The sequence below is a fragment of the Pecten maximus genome, chromosome 5 (assembly GCF_902652985.1).
Source record: "Pecten maximus chromosome 5, xPecMax1.1, whole genome shotgun sequence".
Lineage (NCBI taxonomy): Eukaryota > Metazoa > Mollusca > Bivalvia > Pectinida > Pectinidae > Pecten > Pecten maximus.
This window is the reverse complement of record NC_047019.1, coordinates 49119068-49145912: the sequence shown is the minus strand read 5'-3', so window position 1 is coordinate 49145912 and position 26845 is coordinate 49119068. Positions and strand designations below refer to the sequence as shown.

General features: G+C 36.5%; 1 protein-coding gene across 1 annotated transcript; it reads right to left on the bottom strand.

Annotated features, from left to right (window-relative positions):
• Window positions 1-1473: 1473 nt before the first annotated feature.
• Window positions 1474-19028, bottom strand: LOC117328506 (serum paraoxonase/arylesterase 1-like). The gene is made up of 10 exons (XM_033886043.1): window positions 18873-19028; window positions 18087-18163; window positions 13324-13379; window positions 12967-13117; window positions 11028-11151; window positions 9986-10138; window positions 4973-5054; window positions 4327-4464; window positions 3524-3592; window positions 1474-1883 (listed from the first exon to the last, which is right to left on the bottom strand). The coding sequence occupies exons 1-10, from the start codon at window positions 18941-18943 to the stop codon at window positions 1713-1715; spliced, it is 1092 nt and encodes a 363-aa protein (XP_033741934.1). The 5' UTR covers window positions 18944-19028; the 3' UTR covers window positions 1474-1712.
• Between the last annotated feature and the right edge of the window lie 7817 nt (window positions 19029-26845).

Below are 26845 nucleotides of genomic sequence, written 5' to 3'. Positions count from 1 at the left end.
AGTTTGAGTCCTATAGCTGTAAGTTTGAATATCCTATAGCTGTAAGTTTGAATCCTATAGCTGTAAGTTTGAATATCCTATAGCTGTAAGTTTGAATCCTATAGCTGTAAGTTTGAATCCTATAGCTGTAAGTTTGAATCCTATAGCTGTAAGTTTGAATCCTACAGCTGTAAGTTTGAATATCCTATAGCTATAAATTTGAATATCCTATAGCTGTAAGTTTGAATCCTACAGCTGTAAGTTTGAATCCTATAGCTGTAAGTTTGAATCCTATAGCTGTAAGTTTGAATCCTATAGTTGTAAGTTTGAATATCCTATAGCTGTAAGTTTGAATATCCTATAGCTGTAAGTTTGAATCCTACAGCTGTAAGTTTGAATCCTATAGCTGTAAGTTTGAATCCTATAGTTGTAAGTTTGAATCCTATAGCTGTAAGTTTGAATCCTATAGCTGTAAGTTTGAATCCCATAGCTGTAAGTTTGAATCCTACAGCTGTAAGTTTGAATCCTATAGCTGTAAGTTTGAATCCTACAGCTGTAAGTTTGAATCCTATAGCTGTAAGTTTGAATCCTACAGCTGTAAGTTTGAATCCTATAGCTGTAAGTTTGAATCCTATAGCTGTAAGTTTGAATCCTACAGCTGTAAGTTTGAATCCTACAGCTGTAAGTTTGAATCCTACAGCTGTAAGTTTGAATCCTACAGCTGTAAGTTTGAATCCTATAGCTGTAAGTTTGAATCCTATAGCTGTAAGTTTGAATCCTATAGCTGTAAGTTTGAATCCTACAGCTGTAAGTTTGAATCCTATAGCTGTAAGTTTGAATCCTACAGCTGTAAGTTTGAATCCTACAGCTGTAAGTTTGAATCCTACAGCTGTAAGTTTGAATCCTACAGCTGTAAGTTTGAATCCTATAGCTGTAAGTTTGAATCCTATAGCTGTAAGTTTGAATCCTATAGCTGTAAGTTTGAATCCTACAGCTGTAAGTTTGAATCCTATAGCTGTAAGTTTTAATGCTACAATTGTAAGTGGGGCTCGGACTGTAAGTTGCAATGCTATGACCCTAAGTTTGTGGCGCTACGACTGTAAGTTGCAATGCTATGACCCTAAGTTTGTGGTGCTATGACTGTAAGTTTACAGTGTACAGTGATAAAAGCTTTTGAAAAAAAAAATCACAGGAATAGTTATATATATATATCAAAAAATATTAAAGGTGACAAAATGCAAGTATGTATGTAATAAAATAGTAATTGACAAGCCAAGGCGTTACATTTTGCACAACCGGTTTCACTGTTTATGAGATTCTAAAGTGAAACCGGTTGTGCAAAAATGTAACGCCTTGGCTTGTCAATTACTATTTTTTGGTATATTTATATATATATTTTCTCGAGCGTCATATATTTTCCAAACAGCTTTAAACGTGGACTCAAATTGGAGGGGTTCCGTTTTGGGTAAACAACTATTGGTTTTAACATCTTTTTGTATATTATCACTTTCTGATGCTGATTTGCACACATCTCAAACACATAACTTTCTTAGACACTTTATTAAAATTCCATCTGTATTGAAGCTTACTAATATAATCATATACCCATATGTTTTGTGCGATGAGCCAGTTTGTTCACATATCCAACACTTGGTTGTTACTTTTATGATAAACCACTTGTTGCTACACTGTTACCGGCCAATACGTGTATATCTTGATCGATGTCAGCCAGATCAGTCGGTATAAATGACGTCACAGAGCATGAGTTGTGTTGCCAAGGTGCCACCTAACATTCGCCCTTTGTATATAGAAGCAGCAGTGGAGCCCGTCATTTTTGTGCCAGGATCAAGATATACCTCCACCACGTCAGTAAAACGACCACCAGAGGTCGCCAGCTTCAGGATCTACGACAACATCAGGTATTACGATGTGTTGGTTGTAAGTAGAAATAATATATATTCGTTCGCTATCTCATTATTCTGATTACCGCACGAGACATGCCACAACATCTGCATGCCATTCACAAAGATAAACTTTTCTGCTATTTCTATTATATATCATAATTTTAGATCCCATATGGTGTCATAAATAAATGGGGTGTATCAGATTAAATCAAATAGGATGAACAATACACAGATAAAGCCACAGTACAGTTTACTTATAATGTTGTACCGTCAGTATAGGCTTAAAGTTTTCAAATACACGCCATTTCCGCCAAGCTTGGCGAGAGACTCGTGACGATAGGCCTCCGTGGCAAGATCGCCAAGGTTGATCTGACCAATATGGAAACTGAACCCTTTTTTCGAATTGAATCAAGGATAAACTCGGCTTTTGTTTTACTTTTTCCTAATAAATTGACAAAAATCATATTTTTATTCTGAACTCACTCAGCTTACTCAAATCATTTTATGCGTTGCAATATCCTTGCGTTTTTATAACAAATCTATCTTCTGAGATATATGAAGTAGGCGATGGTGTTTGTTGATAACATAATCTATCATTTATTAGCAATAGCTATGTTTTTGTCTAATGCCAAATTTGTATTTGGGATGTCCAGATGAGTTGGTAAGTAGGGACTATTTACTGTTACGTCCTTTGTAAGTTGTCTGTAGAGCCTGTTTGTACAACATGACCATTAAACTTCTCCAACATATCGTACCTATGTGTTTGCCGAACTTACGTTACCTGTTGTAAATATTCCACGTTAGATAAAGATATTTGTCCAACACCACTGGAAGGATAATACCAAATTACTGGACTGGGAATGGTGGAAGGACACTGTAAATGGTGACATGGTAAATTGGCGGGATCACCGACTGTTCCAGTAATATTAAATCTTTTCGTATATACGACGGATGATTGATATGTTGTGAGCCTCGTATTGAAGGAGGTAATCAAGGATGTTCTTTTTAAGTCCTACTATTCTCTGACTATATAAGGCCGTGTACCTAAGGACTTGGGTCGACCAAGGTAGCATTTGCTTAGTTAATATCGACATGGGGCTTTTGCAAAATGGACACAAATCGGCGAAAGAGCATTGATCCAATATTTACATTAAAAGGTTTAACACATAAGGATATCCATAATGATATGGTAGCAACACTAGGGAAATATGCCCCTCCATATGCTACAGTGGTGGGTGGCGGAATTCAACCCCGGCCGTCAGAGCCTTGAGGATGACCCACCGTCCTGGAAGGCCTGTCAATGTTGCAACCCCAGAAATGGTCAATAAAGTTCATGATATTGTTATGATTGACAGACGAGTCACAGAAATATATATAGCCAGTAGAGTTGGCATTTCACAGGAAAGAGAACAATCCATTCTGACCGAGGATCTTGTAATGAGAAAGTTTTCAGCTCCATGCGTATCAAGACTTCTGAGAGATGATCAGAAGCACACCAGGCGCACATTATCGCGGGCTAATTTTCACCTTTTTGAGGAAGACCCTGCCAACTTTCTTCAGAGATTTGTCACTATGGAAGAAACATGGGTTTTATTATTTTACCACAGAGGCCAAACAACAATCGAAACAATGGAAGCAACCTGGCTCTTCTCTGCCAAAGAAGGCAAAGACTGTTGTTCTTTAGCTGGTAAGGTTATGGCCTCAGTTTTCTGGGAAGCAGATGGTATTCTGCTGATAGATTATCTCCAAAAGGGACTAACAATCAATGGCACATACTATGCTTCACGTCTGAGGCAGTTACGGGAAAATATTAAACTTAAGCGCCGCGGAAAACTCACTAAATGAGTGTTACTCCATCAGGACTTCGCTCCTGTTCACAAGTCTGTCATTGCCATGGCTGCCATTCACGATTGTGGCTTTAAATTGATTGATCATCCGCCTTATTCACCTGATCTCACTCCATCAGACTTTCATCTATTTCCAAATCTGAAAACAGCTATTTCAGGCACCCACTTTCAGTCTGATGATGACGTCATACATGCAGTGGATGACTTTCTGAACAGACAAGAAAATGAGTTCTATAAAAGTGGCATTACTGCTCTTAAACACCGATGGCAAAAGTGTATTGATACTGAAGGGGATCATGTTGAAAAATAATACACTATGTCGGGCAGAATTAAAATCCTTCAATATGAGACTCACAACATATCAATCAGCCCTCGTAGTTATCGAAAGTTCAAATTAAAAAAAAAGACTGTTCTGTTTGTTTTGATACCAAATCACCCTAATGTTGATATATAAATTGAATGTTTTTTTCTCTCCATTTTTATTGTGGCTCTGAATAGTTATCTACATATCTTTCGAGGTGCGCTTAAATAAGAAAAGTCGATTCAATCCCTATATAACAATGTTGCCACTAAACTGTGGCGCTGTGCCATCTTACCTGTGACGGAGTGATGGTGCCCCCGTACTGAGCGTCGTGTTTGATGATTTGGTGGTAGCGAGGATGACACCCGATCCAAAGGTCTCCACTCTGTCTGTCCACCTCTATGTTATCCAAGGTCGTGTCAAGAAATATGTTCTGTAAGAAGTTTAATTTTCGACACGAATCTATATTGAATCTGTATTTAATGACTGTACTTTGTTGTTGAACACAAAACATGCGGTACGATTAACATTCAAGAAAGATAATGTATGCACAGATTTCACCACACCTTCCCTCAGAATTGAGTAAAACATTAGAATTCTACCTAGTCCTAATTATAGGAATGATATCATAATGTAGTACAAGTACATAATGTATGTACAGTGGACCCGCGATAATCCGGACGCCGATAGTCCGGAAAACTCACAGTCCGGACGGAAATGCACGGGAACAGATTTCCGTAACGTTATTTGTACTCACCAGTCCGGAAATTCGGATTCCGAATACTTTATTATCTATATTATAAGTTAAATATCACATGTCAATGTTTATTATAAGCTATATTTCACATATCAATGTTTATTATAAGTTACATATCACATATCAACATTTATTATAAGTTATAATTTACATACTATGACTAAAATGAAATATGACTACTTACCTCCATGAATTTGATATCATTGTTATCCAAAATTTCGTACGACTTCACCTGGGAGGTGCCGCTATTAGCAACATACAGAAACCTGGAACGAGGGACATATTTCCTGTAGTCAGGAATTGGTGTTTATCCATTTAATCAAAATATCTTCTTTACAAATGGATATGATTCCTGGAACCCCGCAGTAATAGGTAACATGATTAATTTGCGATGGACACGGATACTTGATTTACGATAACTCTAAATGAACTTGAAAATATAATTAGAGCAGAATGGGGTTATGACTGCTATTTTAATTCATTCAGATCAAATGCACGGGGGGTAGCAATTTTACTCAATAACAATTTTGAAGTAAAAGTATTGCAGGTAAAAAGGGAGTTGTCTGGTAATTTTTTGGCACTTGATATGAGGATAGAAGGTAGAAAAGTAACATTAATTACACTATATGGCCCTAATTCAGACAATCCAGAATTTTATGAAAACTTAACTGAAACTATTAATCTATTTGGCAATGATTCTTTTATAATATGTGGTGATTTTAACTTAGTTTTGAACCCTACAGTGGATTATTATAAAAGCTATAAAAATATCAATAACCCAAAAGCCAGGGATAAAATAATTGAACTTATAGAAGAATTGGGAATGGTAGATATATATAGAGAACAGCATCCAGAAAATAGAAGATACACCTTGAGGAGAAGTAATCCTGTTAAACAAGCTAGGCTAGATCTTTTTCTTATTTCAGACAATTTATTACCAAGCATTCATTATTCAAATATTGAACCAGGCTATAGGACAGATCATTCACTTCCTGTAATTGCTTTAAAGTTTAACGAATTCAGAAAAGGAAAAGGATTATGGAAGTTTAACAATTCACTTTTACATGATTTAGATTACTTAGAACTTATAAATAAACTTATTTTAGACATTAAAAGACAATATGCTCTTCCAGTTTATCATTTAGAAAACATCAGCAATATACCTGATTCTGATATACAATTTATGATAAGCGATCAACTTTTTTTGGAAACACTTTTAATAGAAATTCGAGGCAAAACCATTTCCCACTCGTCATATAAAAAAAGGATACAGAATTTGAACGAAAGTAGACTTATAGAAACTATACGTGAACTAGAAGATAGTAATGAGGTTGAAATAGACAGGGTGAATGAAAAAAAACAAGAATTACAAGATATAAGATTGAATAAATTAAAAGGTAGCTTAATTCGATCTAGAGCTAAATGGGTAGAAGAGGGTGAAAAACCAACACATTATTTCTTAAATTTAGAAAACAGAAATTACACCTCAAAATTAATACCAATGATAGAGAAAGAAAATGGTGATAAAATAACTAAACAAGCAGAAATTCTTGATGAGGTAAAACATTTTTATAAAAAATTGTATACAATTGATCATTCTATAGAGGATATTCACCTAGGTGATTTTTTAAAAGATATTGATATTCCAAAATTAACAGAGGCACAATCTAACAAATTAGAAGGTATAATTACTCTTAATGAAGCATCAAATACTTTAAAAGCTATGAAAAATAATAAAAGCCCAGGCTCTGATGGGTTTACTGTGGAATTTTTTAAATGCTTCTGGAAACAGTTAGGTACTTTTATAGTCAGATCAATTAATTATGGGTTCAATCAGGGTCAATTATCAATTACACAAAGACAGGGCATAATAACATGTATACCTAAGGGAGATAAGCCTCGACAATATCTTAAAAACTGGAGACCAATTTCTTTACTCAATATTATTTATAAAATTGCATCAGGATCAATAGCTAACCGAATAAAAATAGTTTTGAACAAATTAATTCATACTGATCAAACAGGTTTCATCTCGGGACGTTATATTGGGGAAAACACTCGAATTGTTTATGATATTATGCAATATGCAGAAGATAAAAATATACCTGGAATGTTGTTGATTATTGATTTTGAAAAGGCTTTTGACTCTGTTTCCTGGAAGTTTATTGGTAAAGTTCTCGATTTCTTTAAATTTGGGAAAGATATTAAGAAATGGGTGAAGGTTCTACAAAACAATTCAAGCTCAGCGATTAATCAAGGGGGAAATCTGTCTCCATTTTTTGAAATAGAGAGAGGCTGTAGGCAGGGGGACCCAATTGCACCATACATATTTATAATGTGTGCTGAAATCTTAGCTATTAGAATAAGGAATAATAATAATATAAAAGGTATTGATGTTGATAATATTCCTATTTTACTGTCTCAATATGCTGATGACACTTCACTGATCTTGGATGGAACAGAGAAATCCCTTAAAGAATCTATTGATGAATTAAAATCTTTTGCAAAAATATCAAGATTGAAAATAAATGTATCTAAAACCCAGGCTATTTGGATTGGAAGCAAAAAATATAGTGATGAAGTTGTCTACCCTGAACTGAATCTACAGTGGGGAAATCAAACATTTACACTTTTAGGAATTGAATTTCATGTTGACCTTCATCGAATACCTAAACTAAATTATGATAAGAAATTAGTAAAGTTAAAGGCACTTATTAGAATTTGGGAACGACGAGTCTTAACTCCAATCGGTAGAATTCATATTATAAAGGCTTTATTAATTTCTCAGTTCAATCATCTCTTTATCTCTTTGCCAAATCCAGATGAGAATTTCCTGAAAAAATTAAACACAGAATTGTATTGTTTTCTTTGGAAAAGTAAAATAGATAAGGTGAAAAGAGATGTAACTATTAAAAAATACATTGATGGGGGGCTAAAAATGTTACATGTGAAGTCATTTATTGAATCTTTGAAGCTAACATGGTTAAGGAGACTTTTTACAAGTTCAAGTAAATGGCAGTTAATTCTTAGATCTTTTGCTGATGATCACCTTATGGCTAACTGTGGGATGGAATATATCTCAATATGTCACAATAAATGTAAAAATCTATTCTGGAAAGATGTCTTTAAAGCATGGATAAAACTCTCTAACAAAAACAATTTATATGAATCCCCAGATATGTTGGCTAAAACACCAATTTGGTATAATAAATTAATTAAAGTAGATAATCAGAATATTTTTTATCAAGATTGGTACAATAAAGGAATTATTGTAATTAGTGACTTAATAAACAAAAATAATAATTCATTTTACTCCTTCGAAGAATTTCAACGAGTCTTTGATATTAATACAAACATCCTTAAATATCAAGGACTTATCTCAGCTATTAGAAAACATATTCAGAAACAGGAACTATCATCTCCTATATACCCATTTATACCAATTGATATGGAAATTCTTTTTCGCAGTAAAAAGGGAACAAAAGACTTTTACTATTTACTCAGTAAAAATAACATAATATCCACTGGAAGAAAAAAATGGGATATCTTCAACTTTGATAATGAAACATGGAGGAAAATATACAAATTGCCATTTTATATAACCAAAAATTCAAAACTACAGTGGCTACAATATAGAATTAATCAACACATCTTAACAACAAATTCATTTCTATTTAAGGCAGGAATAGCAGAAAATCCGTATTGCTACTGGTGCAAAACTGATATTGAAACAATAGAACATACACTTTGGGAATGTGATAAGGTGCAAGTTATGTTACAAAATTTTGAGTTTTTATTAGATTCTTTAATGATACCTTTCGCATATAATAAGGAAACTTTTATTTTTGGATTATATAATCAAGATGGAATAAGAACACCAATAGACAGTACAATCATTTTAATTATTAAACAGTATATTTATTCAACAAGGTGTCTACAAAATAATTTATCTTTGACTGGTCTCAAAAAAACTATTAAAGATCATTATGTTACACAAAAATATATTGCAATGGGTAAAGGGGACAAGTATAAGGAAAATTTTCAAAATGAATGGAAAAAGTGGCAAAAATTACTTAATATCTCTTAGAACTTCAAATTGCTGATTATTGTCCGTAGATTCTTATGTACTGCTATACTTTGTAATGTTATATTTAACCAAAGTTAATACATATTATTGTTTCTATAAGATTTCAAAATAAAATTTTATTGCTATAATCATATGTGATGACACTTGCTGACGACAATACATGTTTAAATCCTCTTGTCTTTCCCTTGCCAGTCTTCATTCATATACAGTAAAGCTGGTCTAATTATAAGTCAGACCTAAATTGTCTCACCAGCAATTCTGTCTGTCCTGGGTACATTTGGGTTAGACTACAGTCCATACTGTAAATATTAGATTTTCTGATACCTCTCTCTGTCTCTCTCTCCCTCTCTCTCTCTCTGTCTCTATGTCTGTCTTTGTTACTATATATATGTCTTTGTCCATGTTTCTTGTTTCGTTCCTATTGCGTTATTGTTATGATTTTTCTGTTTGCTCTACAACTTCTCTTCTGCTTTCTTCCTTTCTTTAAATACAGTGGGAAAGTAACATTAAGAAAGTTCATCAAAAGTGAATGATTGTATGAATCTGGATTAAGATGTATGTATTTGTGTTGGATCATCTACAGTTCTATGGTGCTGTAATAATGATTATTCTGAATACAATTGTATACTATGTACTTTACACTGTATGAAAATCTCTGAAAAAATAAAACAAATACAAAAAAAAAAAACTCTAAATGACATTGGCGTGGGGTAGCTGAGGATTTATGCCAAGAGGGAGCTGCATTGGACCAGGGAGGATCTGAATGCACCAGAAATGGTTCTTAATGAGACAGGAGAATGATCAGAATCCATAAGGGATAGTCTCGAATTATACCAAAACTGGATCCTAATGGAATTGGACGGATTGTAAGCTTAACCATATATCCTAACCACAACGAGTTCGATATTCCGAAGATAAAGATTCTTGTCTTAACATTCATTACCCCCTGATATTTCCGTAACACAATAAACTGAATGGTGTTCTCCATACCAAGTCTAAATTTTAATTAATTGTAGCACCAGTTCTGAAGATACATGTATATATAATCGAAAGCCTCTCCATTCCCCGAAGTGCTGAATCTCGTCATGTCAAGGCGATGTACTTGCTTACCTACCGTCCGGGGACTTGTTTATGCCATTTGGTATGAGTAGACCTTTGGCGACGCTACGGGCACTGACGCCATCATAGAACATGACCTCTCCTAAGGGTAGCATAAGGTCGTGTTCAATCTTCCTCAACAGGGGCTTTCGAAAAGTGAAGTATCTGAGTGACGTAGAAGGAATCCTCTCCTGTCATCACCAAGTCGTTTATACTGGACAGAACAACAGCTAGATTTACATTATAATGGAGCATTGACACTTTTTTTTCTCTCGACAAGAAAATGGAGTCCAAGTTAATAAATGTTTGACAGACGAGACGAAGATTTCTACAATAAATACTTATTTGAAAATCCCTTATCGCATGCCTTCTAGAAGTAAATTAACATTATAACCCAGATTCACAATGGGAAAGAGAGACACTCCAGCACTGATATCAATTAACTAGCAGGAATTAGACAGATATTTGCTATTGTAGAGGTATGAGTGAAGATATGCAAATTGAAGTAATTTCCCACCATATTATTTTATCTTGCTTATAACAAACATTTTCATTTGCTTAAAAGATATTTTATCAGCCCATAACTTAAGAATTTATGTTGTCGTTTTAATGTCGCTTTTGAATGGCTGATACAGAGGCGTAATGATCCATCAATATACAACACATACAACAAACAATTAAACAACAATTCAGGTATGATTATAAATGTTTAAGACGAAAGCTATGACTTTTGCAAAGATATCGATGGTAAGATTTTTTTCTTAAAAGAAATAGACATATATATACATCATACATACCGAATTCTGAGTAATTTACCCCATAACCGACTGATGACTTGAGTTATTCGTTACTGTCCCCATAACTGATTTTAATTCATTTAACCATAAATCTAATATTGTTTTTTTTATTTTCCTAGTAGTGACTGATAATTGATCTTACCATTAATTTGATATCATTCCTTACTTTCGACATAACTGATTTTAATTGTGGCTATCAGCAATTAAATGCCTCGTAATTTATCGATAATTGACTTTATAACGAAGTTGTCACTTACTTGCCCCATAGCGAACTTGTTATCGACTTAAGATGCACTAAGGATTTTGAATCGCATTGGTACCGAAACACCTCCACCCTCTCCTCTCCTGGGACATGGTTTATCACCATCAAAGTTATCTCCCCTAACAATAGGACAAAAAGTCGATGGCAATTAACGAAAATATTATCCATACAGCTCGAAGGCGGATTGGGTGGGGACGTCATTTATCTATATACGAGGGATGATTGATACGTTGGGAGCCTCGTATTGAAGGAGGTACTGAGGATGTTTTTTTAAGTCCTACTATTCTCCGACTGTATATGGCCGTGTACCCAAGGACTGGTTTAGTTTGGTTAGTTTATATCGACGAGGTAGCACTCTAAAGTAAACAAAACAAGCGGCGTTTGCAAAATGGACAACATCGATGAAAGAGCAGTGATCCAATATTTACATAAAAAAGGTTTAACACCTAAGGATATCCATAATGATATGGTAGCATCACAAGGGAAAGATGACCTTTCATATGCTACAGTGATATGTGGGTGGCAGAATTTAAGTGCGGCCGATAGAGATTTGAGGATGACCCCGTCCTTTGAAGGCCTGTCAATGTTGCAACCCCAGGCATAGTCAAGAAAGTTCATGATATTGTTATGACTGACAGACGAGTCACAGAAAGATATATAGCCAGTAGAGTTGGCATTTCACATTCCATTCTGACCGAGGATCTTGCAATGAGAAAGCTTTCGGCCCGATGGGTACCAAGACTTCTGAGAGTTGATCAGAAGCACACCAGGCGCACATTATCGCGTGCTAATCTTAACCTTTTTGAGGATGAGATTTGTCACTACGGATGAAACATGGGTCCATCATTTTACCCCAGAGACCAATTAACAATCGAGACAATGGAAGCACCCTAACTCTTCCCCGCCAAAGAAGGCAAATATTTGTTCCATCAGCTGGTAAGGTTATGGCCTCGGTTATCTGGGATGCAGATGATATTCTGCTGAAAGATTATCTCCAAAATGGACAAACAGTTACGAGAAAATGTTAAAATTCAGCGCCGCGGAAAGCTCACTAAACGTGTTTTACTACATCAGGACAATGTTCCTGTTCACAGGGTCATGACTGCCATTAACGATTGTGGCTTTGAATTGATTGAGCATTTGCGAGTTCGAAAACTACGTGGGGCAGTTGCCAGGTACTGACTGTAGGCCGGTGGTTTTTCTCCGGGTACCCCGGCTTTCCTCCACCTCCAAAACCTGGCATGTCCTTAAATGGCCCTGGCTGTTAGGGTTAAACAAAAACAAACCAATTTCATCTATTTCCAAAGCTGAAAAAAACTAGTTCAGGCACCCACTTTAAGACCGATGATGACGTCATACATGCAGTGGATGACTTTCTGAACAGCCAGGAAAAGGAGTTCCATAAAAGTGGCATTGAGGCCGTTAAACACCGCTGGCAAAAGTGTATAGATACTGACAGGGATTATGTTGAAAATAACATAAAAGTCCGGCAAAATAAAAATCCTTTAATATGAGGCTCATAACAAATCAATAAGCCCTCATATGCATCAAAACTTTGTTTGTACATCGTTGTAAATATGTTTTTCTCTTTACATCCGAGTTTGTGAAAAGAAATAAAATAAAGTTGAAGTTGAACACTAATCTTCCTTAGCCCGACTTGTGTGACGAAATATCACTTATGGTCACTGGTTATGTAGTAAGGACACAGTTCTGTTGTCTAATGGTTCAGAAAGGTTAGAGAAATACTCTCGTTTTCTCTTAATAGTAAAATGAATTTACCAGATTACAGAGTTGAGCTTGTAATATTCGCGGTAAAGATACTTACCTGATTTAGATAGCTACAGTTTACTCAACGTTACAATAAAGGAGGTTACCAGGGTAAGAGATGATGATGATGATGATAACTTAATTCTGGATATAAATGGGACATGTACCTGTATTAGGGTTAATCCACGTGCTAAGGCCATGTGGGTTGAATGTAGCCATGTCCAGACCAGTTCCTCTGATCTGTGCCTCTGTCACTGTCGGGGACGATTCGTTCATATCTAGTAGGAGGATACGGCCCTGCTTATTGGGATATATCCCCTGTAAAACAAACCAGTGGTTTAGTACTATTTCTCCAAGGAGGAGGAGGAGGAGGAGGAGGAGGTCATTTAACGATGTTACATTTACTTACATTCATGACATCACATGTAGCTAGAAAATGGAGGAGATGACAAGACTCGTTCGAGGAGGTTGCTTCATACTTACCAAATGTAAGTGTACATTTTGAATAGGTAAAACATACTTACAGATGATATCAACGCTAGCCCACTAGGAAGAATGGTAAGATCTTCTGATCCACCATCTACAAAACACAGAAGTCATTATCCGGACCTCATAGTATAGAGAGTAAAAAACTACATAAGTTACATGGATAATCCGTCTTAATAAAAGTAAATATCAACTTACTATTGGTACATAAAGATCAAGATCAATGTCAATTTCGTATATTCCTACTCAAAAGTGGAGTCAAGATGATTAAAATAACATATTATCTAACATATAACGAGCTCAATATTGTTTTCAAAATACGACAAGAAAACTTAAGGAGGAAACATAAGAAACAAAGAGAAAGAAATCCAAAACTGCAGCATTTTTACAATCCTTTATCATAGGTGTAACAGATATCTCCCATCACTCATCATCATTCGATCACTACCCATCAATCATTACTCATCGATCACCACTCATCCATCACCACCCATCGATCACCACTCATCCATCACCACCCATCAATCACCATCCATCAATCACCACCCATCACTCACCACCCATCAATTACCACCCATCACTCACCACCCATCATTCACCACCTATCACTCACCACCCATCAATCACCACCCATCAATCACCACCCATCACTCACCACCCATCAATCACCACCCATCAATCACCATCCATCACTCACCACCCATAAATCACCACCCATCAATCACCATCAATCATTCACCACCCATCAATCACCACCCATCAATCACCACCCATCAATCACCACCAATCACTCACCACCCATCATTCACCATCCATCAATCACCACCCATCAATAACCACCCATCAGTCACCACACATCAATCATCATCCATCAATCACCACCCATCAATCACCACCCATCAATCACCTCCATCAATCATCACCCATCATTCACCACCATCACTCACCATCCATCAATTACCATCCATCAATCACCACCCATCAATCACCTCCCATCAATCACCTCCATCATTCACCACCCATCAATCACCACCATCAATCACCTCCATCAATCACCTCCATCATTCACCACCCAGCAATCACCACCCAGCAATCACCACCCAGCAATCACCTCTATCAATTTCCACCCATCAATCACCACCAATCACTCACCACCCATCAATTTCCATCCATCAATCACCATCCATCAATCACCACCCATCAATCACCACCCATCATTCACCACCCATCAATCACCACCCATCAATCACCACCCATCAATCACCACCCATCACCACCCATCACTCACCACCCATCAATCATCACCCATCAATCATCACCCATCAATCACCACCCATCAATCACCACCCATCATTCACCACCCATCAATCACCACCCATCAATCATCACCCATCAATCACCACCCATCACTCACCACCCATCAATCACCACCCATCACTCACCACCCATCAATCACCTCCATCAATCACCATCCATCACTCACCTCCATCAATCACCACCCATCAATCATCACTCATCAATCACCACCCATCAATCACCACCCATCGATCACCACCCATCGATCACCACCCATCAATCACCACCCATCAATCACCACCCATCAATCATCACTCATCAATCACCACCCATCACTCACCACCCATCGATCACCACCCATCAATCACCACCCATCATTCACCATCCATCACTCATCACCCATCACTCACCACCCATCAATCACCATCCATCAATCACCTCCATCGGTTACCACCCATCACTCACCACCCATTATTCACCATCCATCAATCACCACCCATCAATCACCACCCATCAATCATCAACCATCAATCATCATCCATCAATCATCATCCATCATTCACCACCCATCAATCACCACCCATCATTCACCACCCATCAATCACCACCCATCAATCATCACCCATCAATCACCACCAATCACTCACCACCCATCAATTTCCATCCATCAATCACCACCCATCAATCACCTCCATCAATCATCACCCATCACTCACCTCCATCAATCACCACCCATCAATCACCTCCATCAATCATCACCCATCAATCACCACCCATCAATCATCACCCATCAATCACCACCCATCAATCACCACCCATCAATCATCACCCATCACTCACCTCCATCAATCACCACCCATCAATCACCACCCATCAGTCCACATGCTGGTGTCGAATTTATTTTTTATATAGAATTCAGTTGATATTGAAATGCCATAATTCAACACTCATGTTGTCGAACACAGTGTGTGACTAACCAGGGTATATGGTAAACCTTTGAGAGGTTAAGAATCATTGTTTCAGTTTACCATAACGACAGTGCATTATGTGCAGAAAGGACACCTCGTTTGACGAGAAAATTGCCGTCATATAGAAAACACAGATAAATTTAAACTTATTGCTTCTGACAGACGAAAATATTTGACATGGCCATATTATTTTCGTTACATTTGAGATTTGCTTAAACACATATCTAAACATCTGGTTCAAATTGAATGAACATTTATACAATTTACGACATTAAACACTCTTCAGTATTACAACGTAATCAGCAGGAACAGCTGATAACTACTGATAACTACTGTATGATTATTATAACTACTGTATGATTACCATGATAACTACTGTATGATTACTATAATAACTACTGTATGATTACTATAATAACTACTGTATGATTACCATGATAACTACTGTATGATTACTATAATAACTACTGTATGATTACCATGATATCTTCTGTATGATTACTACAATAACTACTGTATGATAACCATGATAACTACTGTATGATAACTATAATAACTACTGTATGATAACCATGAAAACTACTGTATGATAACCATGATAACTACTGTATGATTACTATAATAACTACTGTATGATTACTATAATAACTACTGTATGATTACTATAATAACTACTGTATGATAACTATGATAACTACTGTATGATTACTATAATAACTACTGTATGATTACTATAATAACTACTGTATGATTACTATAATAACTACTGTATGATTACTATAATAACTACTGTATGATAACCATGAAAACTACTGTATGATAACCATGATAACTACTGTATGATTACTATAATAACTACTGTATGATTACTATAATAACTACTGTATGATTACTATAATAACTACTGTATGATAACCATGATAACTACTGTATGATTACTATAACTATTGTATGATTACCATGATAACTACTGTATGATAACCATGATAACTACTGTATGATTACTATAATAACTACTGTATGATTACTATAATAACTACTGTATGATTACTATAATAACTACTGTATGATAACCATGATAACTACTGTATGATTACTATACTAACTACTGTATGATTACTATAATAACTACTGTATGATTACTATAATAACTACTGTATGATAACCATGATAACTACTGTATGATTACTATAATAACTACTGTATGATTACCATGATAACTACTGTATGATTACTATAACTACTGTATGATTACTATAACTACTGTATGATTACTATAATAACTACTGTATGATAACCATGATAACTACTGTATGATTACTATAATAACTACTGTATGATTACTATAATAACTACTGTATGATAACCATGATAACTACTGTATGATAACCATGATAACTACTGTATGATAACCATGATAACTACTGTATGATTACTATAATAACTACTGTATGATTACTATAATAACTACTGTATGATTACTATAATAACTACTGTATGATAACCATGATAACTACTGTATGATAACCATGATAACTACTGTATGATTACTATAATAACTACTGTATGATAACCATGATACTTACTGTATGATTACTATAATAACTACTGTATGATAACCATGATAACTACTGTATGATTACTATAATAACTACTCTATGATTACTATAATAACTACTGTATGATAACCATGATAACTACTGTATGATTACTATAATAACTACTGTATGATTACTATAATAACTACTGTATGATTACTATAATAACTACTGTATGATAACTATAATAACCACTGTATGATTACTATAATAACTACTGTATGATTACTATAATAACTACTGTATGATAACCATGATAACTACTGTATGATTACTATAATAACTACTGTATGATTACTATAATAACTACTGTATGATTACTATAATAACTACTGTATGATAACCATGATAACTACTGTATGATTACTATACTAACTACTGTATGATTACTATAATAACTACTGTATGATTACTATAATAACCACTGTATGATTACTATAATAACTACTGTATGATAACCATGATAACTACTGTATGATTACTATAATAACTACTGTATGATTACCATGATAACTACGGTATGATTACTATAATAACTACTGTATGATAACCATGATAACTACTGTATGATTACTATAATAACTACTGTATGATTACCATGATAACTACTGTATGATTACTATAATAACTACTGTATGATTACTATAATAACTACTGTATGATAACCATGAAAACTACTGTATGATAACTATGTTTATTTTCCATTTCTAGATATTAATATCCTTCCTTCCCTTACAAAGTTGTTCCTACGGTGTCCCTGTTGATTCGATTAGTTAGTGTGTGTGTGTGTGTGTGTGTGTATGTGTGTGTGTGTGTGTGTGTGTGTGTGTTTTTCCCCATGTTATGCACCCCTCTTCAATTTTGAGATATGTTTTTATATCGCTTTCTTTTTTGTTTTTTTAACATTGTTGATTTTATCGCCTGTAATACGTGACTTACCCGCGCCCTCTAGTGATACACATGGACCAGGAGCGTGTCGATACATGACGTCATACTTGTCATATTGCATGTAGAAACTGAAAGTCAACAGTTTTCAGGTTAATTTGCATTTCACACGATAGCGATGTGTATCAATTCATAGACAACAAGCAAACCGCCTTTTACATTAGTTACATAGTCAGATAAAAAGAAAACTAAAACTAAAACGTGTACGTACCAATATCAGACGCGTGTTTGTACCAATATCAGACACGTGTATGTACCAATATCAGACACATGTATATATACCAATATCAGACACGTGTACGTACCAATATCAGACCACGTGTATGTACCAATATCAGACACGTGTACGTACCAATATCAGACCACGTGTATGTACCAATATCAGACACGTGTATGTACCAATATCAGACACGTGTACGTACCAATATCAGACACGTGTATATACCAATATCAGACACGTGTATATACCAATATCAGACACGTGTTTGTACCAATATCAGACACGTGTATGTACCAATATCAAACACATGTATATATACCAATATCAGACACGTGTACGTACCAATATCAGACCACGTGTATGTACCAATATCAGACACGTGTATGTACCAATATCAGACACGTGTATGTACCAATATCAGACACGTGTACGTACCAATATCAGACACGCGTACGTACCAATATCAGACACGTGTATGTACCAACATCAGACACGTGTCTCTACCAATATCAGACAAAGTGTACAATTGGTCTGGCAGAGCCAATATAATAGATACGTACTAATGCCGGATAACATATTGCACTGTTACCGCTAAAAGTCCAGCGATGAGGACGGATCTGAGTGTTGACATCGCCTGCTTTCTGAACAACAACAACGAAAACGCGTGGCTGCCCAGATCACCTTGATATGTACCGTTCTACTGAACCAATTGGGCTTTGATTATCTCGACGCACAAAACACAATCTGAAAAAAAGGATGGATATGTCTCTGTGAATATATTACCACAGTTATACTCTATATGCTGCATGTATACATTCTATTTCAGAAATTAAACATTTAACTTTTTTAAAGAAAGTCTGTACATGTACGTAAATATTTGTATAGTAAGCTAACCAGTTGGTTTACCTGGTGACCTACATTCTCCGCAGTTCTGCCTCGGAACTGGGGCCAATGTCCAACGTTGACAAGAGATTAAAATTATCTTTCTCAATATCGAGAAACTTACTCATTACTTGATTCTTTTCTGTCTGTTTTTTACACCTGTCATTTGGTATATATAGACATTTCCTTTCAGCTCCGTCTGTAATAAACCGCCATAGATATAAACAATCCTTTCAGCTCCGTCTTTAATAAACCGCCATAGATATAAAGACTTCCTTTCAGCTCTTTATGTAATAAACCGCTCAATATATAAACACTTCCTTTCAGTTCCATCTGTATGAAACCGCACAATATATATGTAAAGACTCCCTTTGTTTGGCTGATAGTCATAACACCTTGGCTCTCAGTGAATGAAATAAAAAAGAAGAAAAAAAAAAAAGAAAAAAAGGAAAACGAAAAAAAAAGAAAGCAAGAGAGAGAAAAAAACCTCAGCTTTCAGCTCCGTCTGTAATAAAACGCCCAAGATTTGACGACTAGAGTTAGAACCTGAAGCAAGAACACAAATCTCCAGATGTTAATTAGGCCTATATGATTGAAGTAGTCTAAATGATCGCCAACTTATTACCAAGCCTTTATATCAACACCGCAAAAACCACCAACAACATACAATTTACGTACGAGAAACACATAAATGACACCATGCTCTTCATTAACATCTTGTGAAGAAAGGTGGCGGTACCTTCAAGTCGCAGAACATCAAGACAAGGGCAGAATCACGTCTGTTCATATAACACCATGTAAACATCCTAATTGGTCATTCAACATTCTACGTCATTAAAGGAAAAACACGGGAAGGACCATACATGAAAAGAATAGGACGAAAGGACAGATAATCCTTCTCGATATAAAAGGGATTATCCTAAATCATCCATAGGGTATATCACGGCATCGCTGCAGATATAATAGAGCTCCAAAACAGGAGATAGCGGAATGTGTATACTAAAAGTTAAAACTGCTACTCATCGTATATAGGAGATTCAGGCGTCGACGTCGTGGACACCAGAAAACCAATGTAGACAGGCTATTAGTGTTAGCTTATGTGAAACAGACTATAGCTATGTCTTGTTTTGTGTACATGCGCACTCAGTGTTGTTGGTAAGGCGGCCATATTGAAAACCACGTTGACTGACTATAGTGGGTTTGTTGTGTTCTTACACTCCTCACGAGCAAGCCACATAATACAACATGGTGTCAAGAAATGAGTAAATCATCTTGAAGAAATGTCGGGATGAATATGTATCAGGTTCAAGCCTCTTAGCAGTTTAACTTTAAACCAGATGAGTGGAGGAAATGGTTTGGCAGGAAAAGGAGAGTTCCATATTAATACATTCATATATACAATGGAGAGCTCGGCAGAGGGTATCCTAGCCTCACTTAGACTAATTACGAATGACCAGAAAAAAGACTACGGAGCGATAACGGACAAACTGGATTAATATATTTGGTGCGACATAACATCATATGTGAACGGGCGAAATGCAATCACAGGAATCAGCAGGAAGGTGAGTCCGTTGACTCCTTTATTTACTCGCTATGAAAACTTTCTGAACATTGTGGCTATGCGGACCTAACAGATGAAATAATTAGAGCGGACCTAACAGATGAAATCATTAAAGACCGTATTGTTGTGGGGTTCCGTGATGTAAAACTAGCAGAAAAGTTGCAGTTAAATTCAGAGCTTACCTAAGAAAAAGCTGTTGAAATGGCTAGAGAGGCAGAATCTATTAAAAAGCAACAGAGCGCAGTGAGACATGATATAGGAAAAAGTACAATCACATGCTGTTAAGCGGAAATCGGCATTTAATTACAAGAAACACAGTGAAAACACGTGTTGCCGGCAATGAAAATGTCGGGAAACCGGGAAAGTATGAGTCACGCGGTTCAACTCCACAGCCATTCAGGGGTCAAAGTGCAGACGTTGTTGGCATAGCCAAGTCATATCCGAGATAAATATCCAGCTCACGAAGCGACATGTTTTAGATGTAAACGTAAGGGAAATTTTGGAAAGTGTTGTAGAGGTGATGTAGGACAGGTGATCACAGATTATGGAAATAAAGAAACATAAGGTGAGGAACTATTTATTGGTGAAGTGGTGGGAGCTATAAGCTCAGAGCCTTTGATTGTTAATATTAACTAAGACGAGAAACCAGTCAAGTTCAAGATTGATATAAGGAGCAGAGGTCCCTGCCGAATGTCGTAACACTACACTACACAAATTGGAATAGGTATTGTATGGACCTCGACAGAATCCCTTAGATGTAAAAGGGAAGTTCAAGGCGGTGCTTTCAGCAAGAGCTAGGTGGGAGGACGTAAGAACTGATGTATATGTTGTTGGTGGTCTACGTCAGGCCTTATTTGGACGACAGGCTGTCGATAGCCTGGTGTTGGTTACCAGAGCATCAGTGGACGCTGTAAATATTACCTCCAATCGCGTTAAAACCGGAAATCATTTACTGGTTTTGGAGAAATTGGAAAGCAGCTACACCATAATGATTAAAGAGGATGCGAGGTTCTCACTAACTACAGTACGACGGTTGTCAATACCCCTTCTTCCAAAAGTTCGCGATGAACTAAAATATATGGAGCAGTTGGGCGTAATAGAGGTCATTAAGGAGCCTACAGAGTGGTGCGCAGGCATAGTAGTCGTTCCAAAATCCAATGGAAAGGTAAGAATCTGTGTCGATCTAAGTTAGATGAAAATGTTCGACGAGAGAAACACTAACTTCCGTCAGTTGATACAATTATGGAACGGTTAGCCGGGGCCGAGCTATTTAGCAAATTGGACGCTAATTCAGGTTTTCGGCAGATCGGTCTCTCAGATGAGAATGGCCATCTCACGACCTTCGGGAGAGACTATTTCAAACGATTACATTGCGGTATATCCTCGGCACGAGAACATTTTCAGCGAAGAATTAGTCAAATTCTTCAAGGTCTACAAGTGGTATCAACACGGAGAAATGTGAGTTCTTAAGGTCACCGGTCAAGTTCGTAGGATATATCATTAACGCGAACGGTGTACTTCAGGATCTCGAAAAGATTACTGCCATTACAGAAACGGAACCCTCAATGAAGTGAGTGGAGAACGTCGCTTTCTTCGTATGGTTAACCAGATGTGAAAGCTCACTCCCAATCTGGCAGAAAAAAAAAACCCAACCTATCTGAGAATTGTTGATTAAAGACAATCAATTGTCATGGGGTATACCACAGGAACCGGCATTTCAGAAACTGAAAGTAGAACTGAAATCAAATACGACGTTAGCTCTGTATTACCCTAACAAAGACACTATCGTTGACGCGGATGCGCGGATGCGTCGTCATACTACAAGAAAACAGTCAACGAAGTCCACTTCTCGCGCTATCACGCCAACAGAACAAAGGTAACCACACATTGAGAAAGAGACTTTTCCCCTCGCTTGGGCATGTGAACGCTTCTCAGACTTCATCCTAGTTAAAAGAATCTGCTTGGAGATCACAAACTGCACCCCTCCGCGTATCGAGAGATTCAGGATAACGCTCATGCGTTTCGACTTCACGATAACTCGCACGCCATTCAGAGCGCCCTTTAAAAAAACAGATATACTACCGAAGACAACTATTTACGTAAACAGCGTGATCAATGCTATTCTAGCATCAGATCGTCCTCTTGACGAAATTAGACGCGAGTCAAAAATGGATTCCGTGATCTACAAAGTCATGGTGTACTGCTTAGGTGAATGGCTAACGGACAGGAACAGACTACCAGAGTGTGTTAAGCCGTACTGCGGAGTACGTGGGTAATTAACAGTGAACAAAGGCTTACTTCTGAAGAGTGAAATACTTCTGATACCATCTACGCTACGGTCAGACATTCTCGATAATCCATGACGGACATCTAAGAAGACGCAAGTGCAGAGAGCGCGCAAAAGGAGACTGTGTGGTGGCCAGGGTTGAGCACGCAAGTTGAAGATCTCATAAACACTCTATCGTTATGTCGAAACGTGACATGCGTAATGCGTGCCGCTCATTCAAACGCTTGTACCATCACGACCTTTACAAGTCGTGGACAGTGACTTATATTTCATTTTAAAGGTGGAAATTACCTGCTCGTGGTTGACTATTATTCGCAAACATCGGATGTGTTCATTTCAGATAATAGACGTCATTACGCACCTGAGTCATTCAAAGGCTTTACTCAAAAATATGAATTCGAGCACTGGAATTGCAGTCCGCATGATTCGCAAGTAACAGCAAAGCAGAGCGCGCGGTCCAAAATGTTAAACAGCTATTGGTCCGAACAAAGTGCTCATGGCGTATCGAGCAATGCCTCTCGCGAATGGATACAGCCCAGCGGAATTGTTTCGGTAGCAAGATCAAAACAACATTACATATGAAGGAAGATTTATTACAACCGACGTGGCGTGAGATGTCGCGAGTTTGCAAAAAGAGTCGCTTGCAAAGAACACTATGAAGGAGAACTATAGCATGAGGTACCGAGAAAAACCATTATCGACAATCGAATCAGGCATCGCGTGGAAGACTGAGGAAGACGCGGGAGATTGTTCAGTCTTCAAATTCCCACCTCATCGAGACTCAAAACAGTAACAATCGACGGAACCGGAGGAACATTATTCCAACAGTGGTCCTCTTTTGATGGAGCATGATGACTTATTATTAGTTTTGAGATATTCAGTGTGGTACTGGCTCTTCATTCCATTATCTTATTGCTGTTCTAATTCGTTTTCATACAAAAGTACAGATAATGTTTTTCAGTCATTATAAAAGTTCATATTATGATATAAATCAGTGATGTGTGCATCTACTGTTAAAGGGGGATGTAGTGTTAGCTTATATGTAACAGACTATAGCCGTGTCTTGTTTTGTGCGTAAATGCGCACTGAATACAGTTATGTTGTCGGCGAGGTGGCCATATCAAACACCACGTTGACTGACTACAGTGTGTTTGTTGTGTCCATTTATACTACACTCAATATGAATTTACGTGTCTGGCCTTTGATTAGCAGGAAGTAGTTAATGCGTTGTACGGGGTCTTCTTTTCCAGTCTTTTTTTATGGAGGCGTTTGCGTTTACGCCTGCCATATTGCGATCACCTACGAGTTGTGACGTCACAATCTCTCACTTTCGTTTTCGTTATATTTCCTTTCACAGTTCATTTTGCAGTTTCTTTCGGTTCATATAAGATGTAGTTGAACTATATATGCATTTATGAAAACTATCAAGACTACAAATAAAGTGCTATTACATGATAAAATGTATTTCAGTATACATTTCTCTTCGGCGGAAGTACGGAATTTGAGACATCTGGTGGTAATTTCTGTAACTAGGGGTAATGATTCGCTTAGTTCCAAGTATGAGGCACGTCATTGCAGTCCGTCATTCAAAGTAGATGTACAGAGAAATGTATTAACTATGCTGATAATGTTGTGAACATTTCAGGAACTATTTGAATAAACAATAAGAATAATGTCTTGTAAATATCTACACCTTCATCGATTTTTGTAAATTTATATTGAAAATACTGTTGGAAGGGAGATAACTGCGAGATTCTGACGTTACCTTACAGGGGACACTAGTTTAACTACTAGAAATAAAGATGGCATAACAACGAAGCGCAAACAAATTCCCATTTTTCATAATCCTCTCCTGGTTTTTGGCTAACAACATTTCCTTTGTTTAGAACTTGGTAGTTTTTCACGAGATTTTATGAGATTTGGTCCGATATACGTGAACATGCGATGCACGAGAAGTGTTATCCACTCCAAAGCTACATTTATCGACTATAGTTGCCTGATTTCCATGTAGTGAGCGAGCATTCGGTCAAAATGGCACCCGTTGGATCAATCGCAACATCTCGGGGAAATTTCCGGCAACACTCGGAGATTTCCGAGTGTTGCCGGAAATTTCCCCGAGATGTTGCGATTGCCGTTGGATACGTTCTTCACACGAAGCATCAAAGTGTGATGTTTGTCGCTATAAATTAATATCTATCAACATGAATTAAAGGCAAGTTACTTACAAAGTTTAAATCTGTTTGTTGACCCACTGAAATAAGTGTTTGTTTATTTAGGACGAAACTGTTTACGATAAGTTATTCAAGCCCGGCCAGATCAGAAAATCACAATATCTACTGCATAACCGATCGAAGTTCATGTGTTTCAAATACACGAATCAGTACGTGATGGGATTCGATCGTTTAGTTTTTAAAACTAAGAAAACTGGCACATCTATCGTGGTGGTCATTTGCACTGTACCTTCCCCGACAGAGACAATATATAGAATCTGGATTTTTGTGATAAGATTTACTGCAGTAGCTACACTCGCACTCGGAATGTAATACATGAAAATACAAAATTATTATTGAACCAGCATGTCTTACTTATATGATATTCAGCTATTCAATATTTTCAAATGTTTTCATGTAATATACACAAAGCTGCGAAATGTTTGTATTACATAGGCTATTTAAACAATACAAAGTAATTTAAGAAATAATTAACGATGACTCGTGTATTGTTGCAGGATATACAACGAGGACGAAGATATTTTGCAATTAAATTAAAATTGCAAAATATCCGAGTCCGAGTTGTATATCCTGCAACAATACACGAGTCAAAGTTGATTATTTCTATTCTACCATGTACTGTTTAGTTCTGATATCGACCTCTTTCTAATAGAAAAACAGCAAAGAAACCCCGAAAACCTTGTAATTTATTTCTAGAGTATTGCATTATTTGTTGATGAAATCAAGAGCATCTATAATGTGGCATTGATTATGAAAATTAAAAAAAAAGGATAAGGAAAAGAAAAAAAAAAGGGGGGGGGGGGGGGGGGGGGGGGGCCGCCGAAGGATTCGAACTCGCGTCGTGATAAAAAATTAATGAAAGACTAACCCATTAGCCCACTCGACTAATGTAACCTTATAATAAACAAGTGAATATTAGATATATAAAGTTGTAACAGCCGTGACTCACGTGCGTGTATTATTGGAAAATAATACATGGTTTTAAACCAATCAAAACTGGCGTTGCAAAGCAAAATTGAAAAAATATAGATTAACAAAATGTATACAAATTGCTTTTACCCTATTAATACAACTTTTTGTTGTTTTCATGTTATATGATTAATATATCTGATGGCAATCGATATGAAATGCATATAATGAAAGTCTTTCTCAAATACCATGTTGGATTTCCAGAAAGTGTGAAAAAAATGAAATTCTTTTTGTCAATAATTTTATTTGTTATGAATAAATGTATAACCATTTGGGTATTTTCAAATATTGACCTTCAAATCTGTTAAAACTATATATACAAGCAACAATCTGCGGAATGTCATATACGGAAGACCGTTTCAGGATAAATTACCAAAAATGCTTAAACGTGTACTCTTTCTTATCACGGATCACATATAATACTATTATAGGGTTTTTGACTATTATGTGTTATTGCTACTTACATGCAAGTGTGATTTTTTTCTTCTTAAGTGACAATGTATTTCTTTTCACTTATGTGCAGCAGACATCGCGAGAGTTTAATTCACATACATATATTATTGACTCCTACAAAAAGAAGCGAGTGGTTGACCGACGAGAGGC